At 41.4% G+C, this 20,202-nt stretch overlaps 1 protein-coding gene across 2 annotated transcripts in view; it reads left to right on the forward strand.

Annotated features, from left to right (window-relative positions):
• The first annotated feature begins 279 nt into the window (after positions 1-279).
• Positions 280-20,202, forward strand: part of LOC125458249 (septin-8-A-like) — a 91,356-nt gene continuing 71,433 nt past the window's right edge. For both annotated transcript variants that reach the window (XM_048543358.2, XM_048543357.2), the window contains exon 1: positions 280-394. In XM_048543358.2, coding sequence (XP_048399315.1) covers positions 365-394 — 30 coding nt within the window. In that variant the 5' untranslated portion in view covers positions 280-364. The remainder of the gene's footprint in view (positions 395-20,202) is intronic.

Genomic DNA, 20,202 nt, shown 5'->3' on the forward strand with positions numbered 1-20,202 from the left:
ACATCTGAGATATGAACTTCTCCCTCAATAGACTACAAATCCCAGAGCCTCCTGCGGTGATGGAAGAAACCACTCTAATCGTTGACTTTGCGTAAACTCAGCTCGTGTGGTGAAAATAAAATAAAGCGTTAATATGATGGCAATGTCTGTAACCCTAACAAGAATAGGATTTATTTACCGTGCCCAGAGGCACTGTTTAAACTGTAATTTCTTCGGAGCCCCTTTCTCTTGTGAAATGGTACCTGCTGGAGGTTTTGAAGGGGTTGGGGTGAGGGGAGGGCCGTGTTGACCGAGCTGGGAAGGCGGCAGCCGGTGGAGATACAGAAGGGGAGTTGGTACTGCTGCTCCTCAGTTACTGAAGGCAATGGAGGCAAACGAAGCAGAGCGGCGGCCTGTGAGTAATACGGGGTTTGGAATTTGCTGGGTTTCAATCTCCTTAGGTAGTGTGTTTGCGGGGTTATGGTTGGGGTTGGTTTTGGGGATGGGGTGGCTCCGTGTTCGCAGCCTGGCTTGGCTGCTTGCTGTCACTCTGCGGCCGCCCTTTGTTGTGGCTCCTCGAACCGCTCTCTGGCGCATACAATGTTGCAAAAATAAAGTGTGTAGTGGATATATTGTATCCATCTCCTTGTTAATTCTTATCCTTTTTCCACTCATTTTTAACAGTTCATCAGAAGTGTTTGTCCTAGCAAAAAAAAAGCATCCTTTGACGTTCAGTCCTCTCCATCCCCAAAACCCCTACCCGGGATAAATGTGCTTCAAATTCCAAGTAGACATGACTACCCACGGCGTTGCTCGAATCTCCCTGAAAGCTGGGGTTCTAGCCGCGTATTTGATATGCGGTGAATTATAAAGAAGCTTCTTATTCTCATCTCAGCAGGTGTCCGCTTACGGTTCTCCCATTCAGAAACTGGTGCTTTCAGTCTAAGGTGGAAATTCAGCAAATGACTGCTTTTTTGGTTTTGTATTTCTGCACATTGTGTCTGTTAATATTTCTGCAGGAAACTATTGTGCCGTTTCGTCTGTGATTTAAATCTTTCTCCATCTTGGATTATTGTTTATAAACACAATTCCACTTGTTCTGTGTCGTCTGATCCAATGTTTGACTTTCAAACTTTCTTCAATAAATGGCGGTAAAAACAATGGTTTTCTCACTCTTCCAAACTTGGAGGTTAAAACAACATCGGCATCTGGAAAATACACATGGGATGTAATAATTATTCAAAAATCGAAAGTGAAATACAAATGGGTTCTCCCCTGATGAAATGACAATTTAATTTACTGATATTGATAATAAATAATTGTGATAGCGCTTCTTTGACCTCTTCAGCCCCACAGTGCGTCTGCAGCGGATATGGGTTATTTAAAAATAACGAGCTGCTGCACTTATGTAGCGCCTCCGACCTGGTAAAACATACTAGGGCGTTTTACAAGCGAGTTACTGAATTAAATTTGATACCCAACCACATGGAATGTTAGTACAGATGGCTTTGGCAAGTAGGTAGGTTTTAAAGAGTTTCTTTAAGGAAGAGAGCAAGTTGAGGACCCCACACTACTGTCTCATTATGAAGGTATCAACTAAAACACAGCTACTGCATTGTCTTTTTAAAAATAAGGTGTTGTATTTTTGTGGAGAGCAATGATTACCAGTTGATACCTAGGACAACTGGGTCCTGCATTTCTTGCAGAGTTAAATACCTGTTTCCCAAACATGTTCCATTTTAAACCTCTCCATGAGCTCACATTACCCAAATTCTGCAAAGGCCAACAGCCCTGTGTAACTTCTCCACTCGCCAGAAAGCTCTATTCTCTGGGCTTTGCCATTATCAAAATCCAGCCTGTTGTGCATCTCCGACATCCTTCATTCTGCCATTGTCAACTACTTTTCTGTTTAGATCTTAAACTCGTGAGATGTTCTCCTGAAATCTCTTACCTTAAGAAGCTCTTTTAAAATTGACAACTTTGATCAAACTTTTCATCGCCAATCCCAATGTCTGCTGTTTAGATTTGGTTTCGCATTTTTATTAAATTAAACATCCATGAAGCCCCATGGTATATTGCAGTTCATTTAAAAGTGTTATATAAATCCAGGATGTTTTTATTTCTTAACCCTTTCGGCAGGGCTTTCGGTCATCCGAGTCATGCTCCCTCAAACTCGTGCCCTGAGCCAATTCTTAATCGTCGTAAAAATTTCTTTGGGCACTTCCTGGTTCAGTGTGTGTCTTCTTGATCTGTAAAACACTTGGAAACATTCTTTCTGTGGAAGGTGCTTTACAAAACGCTGTGTCTGATGAGTAGGAGCCTGAGGGTTTCAAACTGCAGTCAGACCATCACTTTCCCAAAGGAGAAAGTGGATTTGGGTGTGTCTGACTGTAAAAGTAGCTCTAACTCCAATTACTGACATATAAAAGCGTGGAAGTATGATATTCCCCCTTGAGGGTTCTGGTTTGAACGTAAATATTCAGCATCAAAAAGGTTATTTGAAGATCTTGGCTGTTAGGAATTATGTTCGAAAACAATTTAATATTATCATACAGACTTGCAATGTGATTAATTTATACGAGCTAGAAGTTACATACATTCACGTGTATTCTTTTGTAGGCAAAGTAAAATTGTCCATATTGCACAATTTTCATTGAGGAAAGATTATGGAAACAATCAATTTCTATTGCATTTCCTATAGCAACGCACTGAGCAAACAGTCTACCTGTGTGATCTGAGTTGTTGTTTCAGCTGACTAAAATTGAAAGTTAACAGTTCCTGCTGTTTCTTTTCCCATGCCAACCATGGTCCAAACAATCAGCACCCTTTTCTCAAACGTTTAAAATTGTTTTTCCTCTTCTATACAGTGTTTCGTTTATGTTCCAGTCCTGATGAATGCAAGACAGATAACTTCAACTTTTTCTTTTATTAGTGATGTGAAGATTGAAGTTACAATATTGTGTACCTCCAGAGTGAATTACGGGTTGCAACATAGCGTATGAGTTGAATGTAGTCTGATGCATAAAATTGCTGGAGAACTGGCAGCTATGTGGAAAGGTTAAGGATGTTTGTTGTTTTCCTCATTTACGTACTCTGAAAGTTACTACTTTTTAAAATTCAGGTGAAATGTTAAGCAATTCTTTAAACAGCTTACCTAGATATAAGGAGAAGGAAGGTTGCAAATTTGATTCAAGCAACATTGCAACATGGGAGTTAGATTAGACCATTCAGACCTTTGAACTTGCTCTACCATTTGATAAGATCTTATCTGCTCTGGTGCAGTCTCACCCTACTTGTTCGCTTGTTGATGTCCTTTCATTCCCTTATCTATCAGAAATCTATTTAATTCCAGCCTGTAGAGTCCTAGCCAGTTAGAAAATCTCAAGGGAAGTAAGGTTAGAGGCTTTACAGTTAGTCTTGACACCCTGTACCAAAGAGGAATTGATTTTAATCTGATCACAATCCAGGGACCTCTGTAAGTAACAAATGCCAGATGAGGACAGATTGGTCTTGAATGTGATGGCTTTCTAACTCTTGGTTGAGACTCCAATCTGAAGGATGCTGACTTGACGATGATCTCAAAGCTTGCGCAGAAGCCATCAAATCCATGATCTAAGAGAGGTTTTACTTTCACGGGGGAAGTAACCAGTACCTTTTGAAATGAAAAACAGAAGTGGGGCAGGCCTATTTTATGCAAAAGGCAAGCAAACTCGTGGGAATCAGTTAATCAGGAAGCTATTTAGCCTATATAATACAATCTTTTTGGGCGGAGAAGGGTTTGATTCACACATGAGAAGGATGTATACATTGTTTGGATATAGTTAATGAATGTTTGATAATTGGTGAGGGATAAAATTTTGCTGCTGCACTCCCATCTCAACCCCAATTTCATGTCCCCAGCAATAGCTCCAGCACAAACTTATTGGATTCAAGGCCAGTGTCCAAGCAGATGTGTGTTTCCCAGGGTCCCCCTCTCTTTTTTATTAGCAAAGTGTATGCTTTTTAAAAAACTAGTAGTGAAAATGTTGCTGCTCTTGATACAAAAGAAAGAAATATTTCTGCATGCTTTTTAATTGGTCAACAAATAGAATTGATATATGTGTTAGAATGCTGACGTTTCTCCTGTTTTTCTGGCTCATCATTAAGGCCAGACAGTGGATGAAGCCGCCTATCTGTGATGAGTCCTTTTTTGTTTTGTCAATTGATCGTGATTCTGTTTGCATGTGCCTTTGTGTTCTATTTTCTTTTATGCTTTTCAAACAGTTGTCTGAATCTCTTATTCAAGAGGATCCTCATGGGTGTTTGGTTCGTAGTGTGTGCACTGTAAAGTATGTATTATTCCAGCTGATGGAACTGTTTAATTTTAAAGATCATGTACATTTTAATTTCTTTGTTTTTTTTCCCCCCAGGAATTTTGGATAGTAGCACCCATTCCTTCACTGTGCTTGATCAGTAGGTGAACAATATTGAAAGAAATCAGATCAGTGACCTTAGAAATGTGTTGCAGCCACACAATATTTTATGAAGTAACTCTTGAAGAAGCAAACCTTTTCACTTAACTATAGAATCACATTATAAAACATTGCAACGCAAGATGTTGTGGAGAGACATTTTATGGCCATGTGCACAGGCCAATAAGTTTATTGGTCTTTGTATCAATCTGGATTACCAAAATGGTATTAGTAATCTTTTAGTGTATTTCAGCCTATTTTGTAGGTGTTTGTTTCCTAGCTAGTCTCTTTTTATAGAGGAAGGAAAATTTAGGGAATGTTGCATTGATCCTTAATAATGAAGTTCATGTTACAGAACAGTAAATGGCTGGATGCCTTAGAAAACATTAAAAATGAATAAATCCCAGTGCCTGATGCAAGTGTTTCCCGGGACCTTGTGGGAAGTTTCAGAAGAAATTGTGGGGTCCCTAGCAGAAATAGTTGTCATCTATAACCACAGGTGAGGTACTGGCAAACTGGAGGATCACTAATTTTTTTTTTTATTAATCATTCATGAGATGAGGGCATGCTGGCTAGGCAACATTTATTACCCTAGTTCTGCAAGGGCAGTTAAGAGTCAGTCACGTTGCTGTGAGTCTGGAGTCAAATGTAGGCCAGACCAGGTAGGATGGCAGTTTCCATCCTTAAAGGGGACTCGTGAGCCAGATGGTTTCTCCAACAATCATGGTCATCATTAGACTCTTAATTCCAGGTATTTATTGGACTCAAATTCCACCATTTTGTCATGGTGGGATTTAAACCCAGGCCCTCAAAACATTATCTGGGCCTCTGGATAAAAAACATCCCAGCAATAATACCGCTAGGCCATTGTATTGTTGTAATGTTGTTATTTAAGAGAGGCTATAAGGAGCAGCTTGGGTACTATAGACCTGAGAGTCTAGCATTAGTGGTGTAAGTTGTTGGAGGAGATTCTGAAAGATAGGAGTTACATGCATTTGGAGAGACAAGGACTGATTAAGTATAGTCAGTATGGCTATGTGCGAGGGAAATCATTTCTGACAAACTTGAACAAGTCTTTTTAATTGAGGGAACCAAAAAGATTGAGGGTAGAGCAGTAGACTTTCTTTACATGGACTTTGTCAAGATTCTGCACGGTAAACTAATTAGTAAACTTAAATCACATGGAATTCAGGGTGAACTTACCAACTGGGTACAAAATTGGCTTGACGGTAGGAGACAGAGGGTTATGTTGGAGGGAACCAGCTTGTAACTGACGTCCGTTTCAAGCCCACCGACTCCCACAGCTACCTAGAATACACCTCCTCCCACCCACCCTCCTGCAAAAATTCCATTCCCAATTCCTCCGCCTCCGCCGCATCTGCTCCCACGATAAGACATTCCACTCCCGCACATCCCAGATGTCCAAGTTATTTAAGGACCGCAACTTTCCCCCCACAGTCATCGAGAACGCCCTTGACCGCGTCTCCCGTATTTCCCGCAACACATCCCTCACACCCCGCCCTCGCCAGAACCGCCCTAAAAGGATCCCCCTCGTTCTCACACACCACCCCACCAACCTCCGGATACAACGCATCATCCTCCGACACTTCCGCCATTTACAATCCGACCCCACCACCCAAGACATTTTTCCATCCCCACCCCTGTCTGCTTTCCGGAGAGACCACTCTCTCCGTGACTCCCTTGTTCGCTCCACACTGCCCTCCAACCCCACCACACCCGGCACCTTCCCCTGCAACCGCAGGAAATGCTACACTTGCCCCCACACCTCCTCCCTCACCCCTATCCCAGGCCCCAAGATGACATTCCACATTAAGCAGAGGTTCACCTGCACATCTGCCAATGTGGTATACTGCATCCACTGTACCCGGTGCGGCTTCCTCTACATCGGGGAAACCAAGCGGAGGCTTGGGGACCGCTTTGCAGAACACCTCCGCTCAGCTCGCAACAAACAACTGCACCTCCCAGTCGCAAACCATTTCCACTCCCCCTCCCATTCTCTAGATGACATGTCCATCATGGGCCTCCTGCACTGCCACAATGATGCCACCCGAAGGTTGCAGGAACAGCAACTCATATTCCGCCTGGGAACCCTGCAGCCATATGGTATCAATGTGGACTTCACCAGTTTCAAAATCTCCCCTTCCCCTACTGCATCCCTAAACCAGCCCAGTTCGTCCCCTCCCCCCACTGCACCACACAACCAGCCCAGCTCTTCCCCCCCCACCCACTGCATCCCAAAACCAGTCCAACCTGTCTCTGCCTCCCTAACCGGTTCTTCCTCTCACCCATCCCTTCCTCCCACCCGAAGCCACACCCCCCATCTACCTACTAACCTCATCCCACCTCCTTGACCTGTCCGTCTTCCCTGGACTGACCTATCCCCTCCCTACCTCCCCACCTATACTCTCTTCACCTATCTTCTTTACTCTCCATCTTCGGTCCGCCTCCCCCTCTCTCCCTATTTATTCCAGTACCCTCTCCCCATCCCCCTCTCTGATGAAGGGTCTAGGCCCGAAACGTCAGCTTTTGTGCTCCTGAGATGCTGCTTGGCCTGCTGTGTTCATCCAGCCTCACATTTTATTATCTTGGAATTCTCCAGCATCTGCAGTTCCCATTATCTCTTATGTTGGAGGGGTTTTTTTTGGGGATAGGGGTTTGTTTTTCGGACTCAACCTATGTGACCAGCGCTGTTCCACAGAGATCGGTAAGGTTCCACTTTTGTTTGTCATTTATACAAACAATTCATATGAAAATTTAGGTGGTGTGGCTAGTAAGTTTGCAGATAACACCAAAATTAGTAGTACAGTGGACAGTGAAGAAGGTTATCTAAGGTTACAAATAGATCTTAATCAGTTGGGTCAATGTGCTGTGGAGTTTTTTTGGATAAATGCAATCTATTGCATTTTGGTAAAACAACTAAGCACAGGACTAATATAATTAATGGTGGTGATCAGGGTAATGTTGCAGACCAGAGACCGAGGGGTTCAGGTACATGCTGCTTTGAAATTTGCGTCATGTGTAGAAAGGGTGTTTAATTTTTCTTATTCTAAGTTAATGTGAATGGCGCCATTTATGTACAGCAAAAGTACACACTTTTCACTGTATCTTTTGAATATACGTGACAACTCGGGAGGTGTTTAGCATGCTTGTCATGCTCAGAACATTGAGTATAGGAGTTGGGATGTCATGTTGAGGTTGTACAGGATGTTGGTGAGGCATCTTCAGGAGTACTGTGTACAGTCTGATCACCCTGCTTTAGGAAAGATATTATTAAATTGGAGAGTGTTCAGAAAATATTTACCAGGATGTTGCTGGAAATGGAAGGTTTTAGCTATAAGGATAGGCTAGGACTTTTTTCACTGGAGCATAAGAGGTTAAGAGGTGATCTCATAGACAGTTATAATATGAGGGCCATAGGTAAGTTGAATAGCAAGGGTGGTGAGTTCAAAACAAGGGGGTACGTTTTACGGTGAGACAAGAAAGATTTAAAAAGGACATGAGGGGCAACTTTTTTAACAGATTGATTTGTATGTGGAATGAACTTAAAGAGGAAGTGGTGGATGCAGGTACAGTTACAATGTTTAAAAGGCATTTGGATCAGTACATGAATAGAAAAAGTTTGGAGGGATATAGGCCAAATGCAGACAAGTGGATCTTGTTTGGTTTGGAAGCATGGTGGGTATGGACTGGTTGGACTAAAGGGCCTGTTTCGGTGCTATATGATTGTATAAGAAAATAAAATGTGAATCATATTTATTGTTTTAGTAATATCTCCTCATAAATATGACAACCACTGAGTCTGCTATTTCTTCCTTGATATCACCACTGAGGGCAATCTGTATTAATCTTGGAATTGCTCCATGGAAAACATAAGGAGCTATAACCTCGGATGGCTGAGAATCATAGAAAGCTGCTACATCTGGGAAACCACACTGTCTGTTGGGAAGTTACCATTCCAGCTGTTTGTCTTTTCTGTACACTGTAACTGTTCTATTTTAATTTTATGGCCCTTGTTGCTTCTGAAGAAGCTGCTTAAGTGTACTTCAATTTAATTGTCGTTGGTCAGGAAGGGAACAGTACCCAAATCAAGTTGGCAAATAGTGGCGATTAACATATATACCTGGAAAATAGAAGCAGGAATAGGTCATTCAGCTCTTTGAGCCTGCTGTGCTCTTCATGATGGTTGTGGCTGTTCATCCAACTCCATAGCCTATTCCTGCTTTATCCCCCAGATCCTTTGATCTCTTTAGCCCCATTTCCTTTATTCATTCATGGGATGAGGGCACCACTGGTGAGGCAGCATTTATTGCCTATCTCTTAACTGTCCCCTGGGCAATTAGGGTCAATCACATTGCTGAGGGTTCTGGAGTCATATGTAGGCCAGACCAGGTAAGGATGGCAGTTTCCTTCCCTAAAGAACATTAGTCAACCAGATGGGTTTTCCCCTGACAATCAACGATGGATTCATAGTCATCATTAGATTCTTAATTCCAGATATTGATTGAATCAAATTCCACCATCTGCTGTGGCAGGATTCGAACCTGAGTATCCAGACCATTATCTGGGTCTCTGGATTAACAGTCCAGCGATAATACCACTAGGCCATCACCTCCCCAATTGCAATACCTAACTTCTTTGTGAAATTGGAATGTTTTGGCCTCAACTGCTTTCTGTGGTAACGAATTCTGCACGTTCACTACACGCTGCGAAGAGAAATGTCTCCTTATCCTGGTCCTAAATGGTTTACCCCATATCTTGAGACTGTGACCCTTAGTTCTGTACTCCCCTGTCATTGGGAACATGCTTTGTACACTCATCCTTAAAATGGTCATTTAACTGAAATATCAAGGAATTTATTTCTCTTTAAATTCTGAAAACATATTCTTGGCATTCTGACAAAATAGAGTTGAGAAAGATCATATCTACTTTCTTCTTCTCTTCTTTCTACTGAAGAAGGATAACTTTTGTCAAAGCTTTCCATCAGGACAATTTTCTAGAATATTAATCGAAGGAGAAGGCTAATATTTGTACTTCTTGAAGAGAGTACTGGTTGGTGAACCAAAGTGGGCTCTGTTTGGTAAAGGCGTTATCATTCTTTCATGCTGTTTGACAGTTAAGTGCCAGGCTTTGTTTATGTGTTAAGCAAGGCAGATTGATTCTGATTAATCAGGGCATTGTCCTGAAGAAGGAACCAGTGAATATCTGTCACCTATTTCAGTGAGTTGAAACAGGCACGGTATGTATTCATGTTCCTTGCCTGTGAAGATTCTAGTACACAAGTGCATATACTGTGATCCTAACTGACAATCCTAAATTGCTTCTCTGCAATCCTTTGCACACTCAGGATTATTTATGAAATTTTTCCACATGCAGAATCACATTTAATGTGGACACTTGTGAGTTTTGCAAACACAGGCTGATTGGGTGTGGTAAATGCTTCACTTGTTGCAAGCAGTCAAAGAGAGGCTGTTTGATACAACCCACCCGTCTTGCCCGACACTGCCCCTCCACCCCCATATCTCTTTCCTTTAAGATATGTGTCTCTATCACTTGAAGGCTGTGAGGCTTTTCCAAATATATAGGAATTCCTGAATGGCATAATTGTAGGTCATGAATGAGTATTGTATTCTCCTGTTTGTGGAATATGCTTGTTGTTGGCCTGTCAAGATTTAATATTTTTCTTGTATTTGAAGACATGACTGGTTGTCTAAATAAATGTTCTTGCCATTTCCATTTGATCTAATCTACTCCCCACTATCTTAACTGGGCATCATCAAATTGTGCATCACTTTGTATGTCCATCTCTTTTTAGCATATCCCAGCAAGTCCTTCAGCTATTTAAGATGTATGTAAAGCAGGTGGTGTTTTCAAAGTTATAATGGATTAAATATTTTCATGTTGGACAAGTGTTGCATTTACTATTTCATGGGCATATTGTATGTGTTGAATTGTTCTGACGGACTTAGTGAAAATTTGTAGCTGGGGTTGCGGATACAGTTGTTTTTGCTTGCCTAGACATTCGTTCCGTGGTGTGTGGACATTTTGTTGCCATTCCAGGCAACATTATCAATGCGACCTCTAACTGAAGTGTTGGTGTTCTGCTCCATTCCAAATTTATATGATCCTCTGGTGGTCATGGGTCTTATCACTTCCAGTTCTGTTATTCAACAGCGATCTATATATATATGGGGTCTATTCCTATGTATTTGTATTTGTTAATGGAGTCCGGTGTTGAGAACCAGGCTTCCAGAAATTCCCTTGCATGTCTGTTGTTCACCTGTCCCAGTATAGTCACTTTGTCCCAGTCAAACTGATAGCCCTCATCTGTTTATCGGTACAAGTGAATATTGGTCATGTCTTTTTACTGCCCATCTGTTCAACTGCGACAAAGTGACCATACTGGGACAAGCGAACAACAGATATGCAAGGGAATGTCTGGAAGCCTGGTTGTCAACACGGGACTCCATTAACAAACACACAGAAATATGACGCTGCTGAAAAACAGAACAGGAAGTGACAAGACCAAAGGGTTGTATAAATTCAAAACGGAGTGGAACACCAACAGTTTGATCAGAGGTCACACTGATGATGTTGCCTAGAATGGTAACAAAACATCTGTACACCATGGAACAATGACTTGGCGAGCTAAAGAATAACTGTTCTGTACATAAGTATTATGTACACTATAAGTATTTATAGAATATACTTCAACATCTGTGAAAGCAAACAGATTAAAGAATGATACTTACCTAGAAATAATAATGCAGGTAATATGACTGAGTGTATACCAATCTAGCAACCCATAATGGTCCAATACATTTATTTCTTATTATGCTATAAAGCAATGGAGACAAACTGTTTGTTTGACAGTTGTTGTTTTGCATTCTGATTGCCAACAAAAAAAACAACTGTTTACATTTATGTTTAGCCTTTCATATAAGCAATCCTCCAAAAGTATTTCACAGTAGCATTATAAAACACATTATGAGCCACAACGGGAATTAAGTTTGTTATTAGCTAAAGGCAAGTCCAAAAAGATAGGTTTGAAGGAATGTCTTAAAGGAAGAAAGGAGATAGAGACATGAAAGTCATGGTGTAGGCAAGTGATTGAAAGCTTAGGGTCTTGACAACTGAAAGAGAAATCTCCAATGCTGGAGCAATTAAATTTGGGGATCCATCAGGGCCAGAACTAGACAGTTGTGGGGCTGGAAGGACATACATGCAGAGATAGGGAGTGAGGCTGTGGAGGAATTTGAAAAGTATGAGGAACATTTCAAAATCAAGATACTGTTTAACACCAGGATCTGGTGTTGAAGAGTGACTTTTTAAAAAATTTTCTTTCATGGAATTTGGGTACCATTGGCAATGCCCAGCCCTAATTACCCTTCAGTTTGCTGGGCTATTTTGGATGACACCTAAGAACGAGTCCCAGTGCTTTAGTCTGGAGTCACATAGGCCAGAGCAGGTAAGAACAACAGATTTCCTTCTGTGAGGGCATTACTGAATTGGATTATCAATTGAGATTAAAAAATATCATGTTATAGTGTTAGCTGAAGTTATACTGAAATCTGGTTTGATAAATCACATTTGTTTTTAGTTAACAACGTGAACAAGTTTCACTGAAACACCAGCACGTATTACAGATTGAATTTTAACAATAGCCATAATTTTATTATACAAAATAAATGACAAAATAGAATAAACCAAGCTATTTACATATTGAGCTGTCTGAAAGATTTTGAAAAAAAAGTATGAAGTACAATACCATCAATTTCAGCACAAGTGTTTAAGGAACATAAGAATATGCCTTTCAGCCCATCATTTCTTCAGTATGATCAGGTCTGATCGAAAACATCAATATCTTTTACCCACCCATTCTTATAACCTAGCACACTACTGATCATCAGAAATCTACAAATCTCTACCTTTTAAACATATATTTGAAGGCAGAGCTTCTACAGTATTCTGTGACTTTAAAAAAATTCCAAAGATTCACAACTCTTGAGTTGTAAAAGAAATTCTCCTCATCTCGCACCTAAACAGCATTTGCCTTCTTTATATATCTGTCCACTGGTTCTAGACTCTACAACCACAGGGAATAATGTATTTGCATCTACCTTGTTGATCCTTTAAAGTATTTTGTAAGTTTCAATGAGATCACCTCTCATTCTTTGAAACTACAGAGAATCTAAGTTCAGTTTGCCCCAACTGTTTTCATTAGACAGTCCTTGTGAACATGCCTGGTCAACTTTTTCCAGTGTGGTTTGGAGTATTGTGTGCAGTTTTAGTCTCATTATCTTAGGAAAGTTGTTATTGATGCAGAGGGACTGCAACTCAGATTCATCCAACTTGTTCTTGCAATAGTACTCAAATGCCAGAGTTCCCTTCTCTGTCACATTTATAGGTTTTTCTTTTCAGATTCTTCAAATTCATAGCCCTGAGATTTTTTTGAGTCTTTACCTTGATTTGTTACACAATTGAGTTTAAACTTTCTCAGCTTCAAATAACCTCTTAGTGTTAGAACTAAACACATCTGACCTAAAATTTCAAAGTACAGCTCTGACAATGAGGTAACTTGTTTCCTAATTCTACTGAACTGACTCATTTATCATAGAGAAATAATCTCTTTCATCTAACTTCAACCAGGACTTCTGCAAACTGAAACCAAAAGCTTTCAAGCTATGGGTTTCTCCCCTAAGCAAAAACAAAATCAATTCCTAATTTTTCTAAAATGAAATCAAGCTAATGCTGTTCATTGTGCTCTCTGTCTCTTTGTAAAACTCTCGCAATGAAAACACATTCCCATCACCATTTCAGAAGCTCACTCATAAAACAAATTGCTCAAAAATACTGACAAGGTATTCATTAAAACCCCCCATACACCTAGACCAAAGCCCCCACAACATTTGTTTAGCTTTTTGTATCACAACAATTTCATGGTTACCAATATTGAAGCTAGCTTACGATTCCACTTCTATTGATTTCGAATTTAAATTCCACCAGCTGCTAAGATGGGGTTCGGACCTATTTTCCCAGACATTAGCCTGGGTTTCTGGTTTATTAGTTTTTATGATATTACCACTATGCCAACAACTCTCTGTGAGTAACCAACTCATTACTGGCAACTGAAACATTATCTGTATATTTAGGTTAAAGTTTGACCAGTTATAATCAAATGTGGAACCACAAATTACCCCTCTCACTTATAAAGCTACATGTGGTGACACAAAGTCTAAGCTAACTGAAATCTTGCTTTGATTTTGTTAGCCATGAAGTTTTTCTTAACTCCAACTCTTAGCAGATTTGCCAGTGGTGCGTAACCTACCTGATAGAAGTAAACTGCACAATATCTACAGATCATTTGCTTACATGATTAAATTGTTTGGCAATCATGTTGCGCTTTGGCTTGCTGCACAAGACACAACTGACAATCAAATTCAAACCCAGTTTGACTAATCTCTCGTGTTACAGTGTGTCTCTGCCTCCAGCCTCCTTTCTTCTTCCCATTTAATTGACAGTTAATGCTAAGAATGTGGATAATTCAAACTTTGTCCTCAATATTTCCCACTTTGCACAATACACCAATGAAACGTTTTGCATCTAAATCAGAAGGCAGAACATAGATAATAGGAACTGCAGATGCTGGAGAATCTGCGATAACAAAGTCTGAAGCTGGATGAACACAGCAGGCCAAGCAGCATCAGAGGAGCAGGAAAGCTGACATTCTGGGCCTAGGCCCTTCATCAGAAATGGGGGAGGGGAGGGGGCTCTGAACTAAATAGGGAGAGAGGGGGAGGTGGATTGAAGATGGATAGAAGAGAAGATAGATGGAGAGGAGACAGACAGGTCAAAGAGCGGGGATGAAGCCAGTAAAGGCGAATGTAGGTAGGGAGGAGATAGGTCAGTCAAGGGGGTGGGTTGTGGCTTGAGGTGGGAGGAGCGGGTAGGTGAGAGGAAGAACAGGCTAGGGAGGCGAGGATGAGCTGGGCTGGTTTTGGGATACGGTAGGGGGAGGGGAGATTTTGAAGCTTGTGAAATCCACATGGAACCCTGCAGCCCAATGGTATCACAAGGGGAATGAGTTGCTGTTCCTGCAACCTGGGGGTGTCATCGTTGTGGCACTGCAGGAGGCCCAGGATGGACATGTCGCCTGAAGAATGGGAAGTGGAGTTGAAATGGTTCGCGACTGGGAGGTGCAGTTGTTTATTAGCACTTGCTAATGCGGTATACTGCATCTGCTGTACCCGTTGTGGCCTCCCTACATCAGGGAAAGCAAGCGGAGGTTTGGGGACCACTTTGTAGAACACCTACGCTCAGTTTGCAATAAACAACTGCACCTCCCAGTTGCGAACCATTTCAACTCCCCCTCCCATTCCTCAGACGACACGTCCATCCTGGGCCTCCTGCAGTGCCACAACGATGCCACCCGAAGATTGCAGGAACAGCAACTTATATTCTGCTTGGGAACCCTGCAGCCCAATGGGGTATTTCACAGGCTTCACAATCTCCCCTCCCCCTACCGCATCCCAAAACCAGCCCAGCTCAACCTGCCCTTCCTCCCACCTATCCCCTCCTCCCACCTCCAAACTGCACCCCCATTTCCTACCTACTAGCCTCATCCTTGACTTGTCCATCCTCCCTGGAATGACCTATCTCCTCCCCACCAACACTCCTTTTTACTGGCCCATCCCCACCTCTTTGACTTGTTGGTCTCCTCTCCACCTATCTTCTCCTCCATCTATCTTCGATCTGCCTCCCCCTCTCTCGCTACTTATTTCAGAACCCACTTCACCTCCCCCCATTTCTGAAGAAAGATCTTGGCCCGAAACGTCAGCTTTCCTGCTCCTCAGAAGCTGCTTGGCCTACTGTGCTCATCCAACTCTACACCTTTTTATCTCAGAAGACAGAACATGTTTGGTTAAGAGTTTTTAAAATCTGATGAACGTATTTCCTTTTTAGTACATTTCCTTTTGCAAAACCACCATTTGGTTTTGTTTCACTTAATGGCTCCACATGAGTCAGTGGAAATTTGTCACTGTCTGCTAGATGTTTTTATCTAACATGATCAAATTTCAACTAATTCTCCAATGTTCAAAGTGACATTTATCTCTAATGTGATTTGACAGTGATGGGAATTCATGCAAATATTTGAAATGATAAGTAAACGAATGCAGCAAAACATAAAATTTAGTTTCTCTGGCATATGTAATGTGCTCGTTTGTGGTTAAATTTGCTCAGGAAGAAAAATCTGATAGTAGGCCTTGCAGGAAAGCCAATGAAACCACCATGCAGCAAAAAACCTTAATTCCACGTAATTTAGTCGAAACCACTGATCTACTAGTGCATTCAAAATGGAGATGCAATGTTGACAACATGCCTCTCATGTCTGTAGTTAAAAGGAGGTGACATTTCCTCATCAGTTAAAATAAACACTTTTCTTTCATATTTAAGTAGTGGCTTTTTAAAACTAAAATGTCCTCAACTCCTCCCCCACCCAATAATCGCCCCACATAATTTATTGTATGAATTTGTTGTATACATCGCACATTATTTGAATGTGGTGAATTGAATTGACATTAAGTGGCACAGTTTTCGTCTTATAATTCTTGTCTGCTTTTCATTTGCCTCATGTGTCATAGAACAGATTTTATACATTTTGTTGATAACTGTTAGACTCTTTGTTTCGGAAGTTTCCTTGTCCGAATAACACTTTTGATCTCTTTTATAGTGAGTTTTCAGAAAACCATTGATACCACAGCCAAATGTGAACTTCTCCCCGAAATGTCTGGCATAAGTTGCTGGATAATAATCGAGCATAATCCGAAACTGAGCCTTTGCAATCCAGGAGTGCTAGATTTGAGATCTGAATTTTTGAACAGAGGCAGACTGGGTTCAAAAATACTGGAGCCAGTGGGGATTCCATTTTCTGATCCCGTTCTGGGCACTGGATATTTTTACTGGTGCAGATTTAGAGCTGGCAGAGCTATCTGCCCCTGCAAAGTGGATAGCCGATGAGGCACATTTAAGACAAAAGCAGTGTTGCAGAATCTGCAAATCTGAAATAAAAACAGAAAACGCTGGAAACCCTCAGCTGTCTGGCAGCATTTGAGCAAAGAGAAACAATTGATGCCCCAGCTCTGTGACCTGTTTGTCATTTAATAAACTATTAAGCATATTTAAACTAGGTCAATTGGGACTTTGGATTGAGAAATTAGTGTTCAACCAAGTGGGGCCTGCACTCTTGGCGGGCCTAAAGATCCTTCCTACCAGTCTGGGTGCAGGGTTTGTCAATGGCAATGCCCCTACTCTCGTGTGTGTGTGTATTGGTCATTTCAGCCTTTCAGTCTTCCGAAGAGAGACTGCTTCAGGGTTTTATTTGGGACTCCAAAACAGTTCTTGCTTTTTGTTCCAAGTGTCACACCTCTCTCTCTGACCAGTTCAGTTAACATAATTTAGCACCGTTCTGAATCCTTCCTAATCTGGGTGAACACTACTTACTACGAGAAAAACAATTTTTTTACTGCCTTTTCCATGCAGGTTCATTTTGAAGTTGGTGTGAAAACTTGCTCAGCAACATGTCTGCCAAAATGTGACTTGTCGCTAGATTTACAGCTACTGGATCCAACAGACAAACTTTTTTTTCCCTCTCTGTTACTATTCTACTGCTCAATATATTGTCTAATAGCCATTTTGATGACCTTTCATTATTTGCACTGCAAATACAATTCTTTTGTCATGATTAGGCTGGGGAAGAGGTGATAATTTACTGCTTCCAACAATCAGAAAACTGATTAAGAAACAAGGAAATGTGAGTTTTAAAAACATTTACTGTAAACCTTTAATAACATTAAAATGAATACATTTTATAAGAACCTAAAAAGCTGGAGTATTCTATGTTTCAAAACTTTTTTAAAAAAAATTCTTTCACGAGATATGTGAATGTCACTGTCACTGGAAAAGTCTGCGTTTGTTGTCTGTCCCTCAATACCCTTGAGGAACGTGGTGATGAGTTGCCTTGCTGAATTTCCTCCAATCCACTTGGTGTAGCTACACCCACTGTGCTGTATGCAGGACATTCCTGGGTTTTGACCCGTTAGCAGTGTAGGAATGGTGATGTTAGAACATAGAACATTACAGCACAGTACAGGTCCTTCGGCCCTCGATGTTGTGCCGACCTGTCATATCGATCTGAAGCCCATCTAACCTACACTATTCCATGTACGTCCATATGCTTATCCAATGACGACTTAAATGTACCCAAAGTTGGCGAATCTACTACCATTGCAGGCAAAGCGTTCCATTCCCTTCCTACTCTGTGAGTAAAGAAACCACCTCTGACATCTGTCCTATATCTTTCACCCCTCAATTTAAAGCTATGCCCCCTCGTGCTCGCCATCACCATCCTAGGAAAAAGGCTCTCCCTATCCACCCTATCTAACTCTGATTATTTTATATGTTTCAATTAAGTCACCTCTCAAACTTCTTCTCTCGAATGAAAACAGCCTCAAGTCCCTCAGCCTTTCCTCATAAGACCTTCCCTCTATACCAGGCAACATCCTAGTAAATCTCCTCTGCACCCTTTCCAAAGCTTCCACATCCTCCTTAAAATGCGGTGACCAGAACTGTACGCAATACTCCAAGTGCGGCTGCACCAGAGTTTTGTACAGCTGCAGCATAACCTCTTGGTTCTGGAACTCGATCCCTCTATTAATAAAAACTAAAACACTGTATGCCTTCTTAACAGCCCTGTCAACCTGGGTGGCAACTTTCAAGGATCTGTGTACATGGACACCGAGATCTCTCTGCTCATCTACACTACCAAGAATCTTACCATTAGCCCAGTACTTTGCCTTCCGGTTACTCCTACCAAAGTGCATCACCTCACACTTGTCTGCATTAAACTCCATTTGCCACCTCTCAGCCTAGCTCTGCAGCTTATCTATGTCTCTCTGCAACCTACAGCATCCTTTGTCACTATCCGCAACTCCACCAACCTTAGTGTCGTCTGCAAATTTACTAACCCATCCTTCTACACCCTCATCCAGGTCATTTATAAAAATGACAAACAGCAGTGGACCCAACACTGACCCTTGTGGTACACCACTAGTAACTGGCCTCCAGGATGAACATTTCCCATCAACTACCACCCTCTGTCTTCTTTCAGCAAGCCAATTTCTGATCCAAACTGCTATATCTCCCACAATTCCATTCTTCCGCATTTTGTACAATAGCCTACTGTGGGGAACCTTATCGAACGCCTTGCTGAAATCCATATACACCACATCAACCGGTTTACTCTCATCTACCTGTTTGGTCACCTTCTCAAAGAACTCAATAAGGTTTGTGAGGCACGACCTACCCTTCACAAAACCGTGCTGACTATCCCTAATCAATTTATTCTTTTCTAGATGATTATAAATCCTATCCCTTATAACCTTTTCCAACACTTTACCAACAACTGAGGTAAGGCTCACTGGTCTATAATTACCAGGGTTGTCTCTACTCCCCTTCTTGAACAGGGGAACCACATTTGCTATCCTCCAGTCATCTGGCACTATTCCTGTAGACAATGATGAGTTAACTATCAATGCCAAAGGCTCGGCAATCTCTTCCCTGGCTTCCCAGAGGATCCTAGGATAAATCCCATCCAGCCCAGGGGACTTATCTATCTTCACCCTCCTGTAGGATTTGTAATACCTCTTCCTTGTGAACCTCAATCCCACCTAGTCTAGTAGACAGTATCTCACTATTCTCCTCAACAACATTGTCGTTTTCTAGAGTGAATACTGTCAAAAAATATTCATTTAGTGCTTCCCTATCTCCTCTGACTCCACACACAACTTCCCACTACTATACTTGATTGGCCCTAATCTTACTTTCGTCATTCTTTTATTCCTTAAATACCTATAGAAAGCCTTAGGGTTTACACTGATCCTATCTGCCAACAACTTCTTGTGTCTCCTCCTGGCTCTTCTGAGCTCTCTCTTTAGGTCTTTCCTGGCTACCTCGTAGCTCTCAAGCACCCTAACTGAGCCTTCACATCTCATCCTAACATGTTGTTCCAAGTCAGTGTGGATGTTGTGAGACTTGCTTCTTAATCAACCCTCTATTTTCTATATGAGGAACAACTATTTCAAGACACTTTCTCAATATCAAACTGGCCTACAATTGCTAGACTGCTGCCTTCACCTTACCCATGCTCCCCTCAGATTGGCCTAGCTCGTATTGTATTGACCCGACTTTATTCTTGGCACGTTGTAGCTCTGCCATGTTCCTGATTTTTGTCAGGGTGACTCTTGGACGCAACTGATTGCACAGTCTCTTGTCAGTGAAACAGGCATTTCAGAAACCATTCTTGCTCGCAGTTGATTTTTGTTGTTAACCATTATTTATGTCCATGAGAATGAATATTTTGTGTTAATCGGGTCATTAATAGATATGTGTGTACGTATAATAGTATGCATGTAGTGTGAAGCTGAGACCCAGTACAACTCCCTCAAAACCACAATATATACTGATCTTATCATACCTGCATTCACTTTCACACTTCTCTAATCCTTGTATCCAACGCTGACTGCCTCCAGCCGAGGATGTCTTTGTATTTATCCATTGATTGCATCTGTAGTTAGTAAGACTAGCAATTTATTGTTTATGGCAGAATTGGTGGAATTTGAACCTAGAAAACTATGTAATAAGATTTTCCTTTGCCTGAATAAATCAAATTACAGTTGAGTCTTTAGTAATACACTGG

Source organism: Stegostoma tigrinum, chromosome 13, assembly GCF_030684315.1.
Source record: "Stegostoma tigrinum isolate sSteTig4 chromosome 13, sSteTig4.hap1, whole genome shotgun sequence".
NCBI lineage: Eukaryota > Metazoa > Chordata > Chondrichthyes > Orectolobiformes > Stegostomatidae > Stegostoma > Stegostoma tigrinum.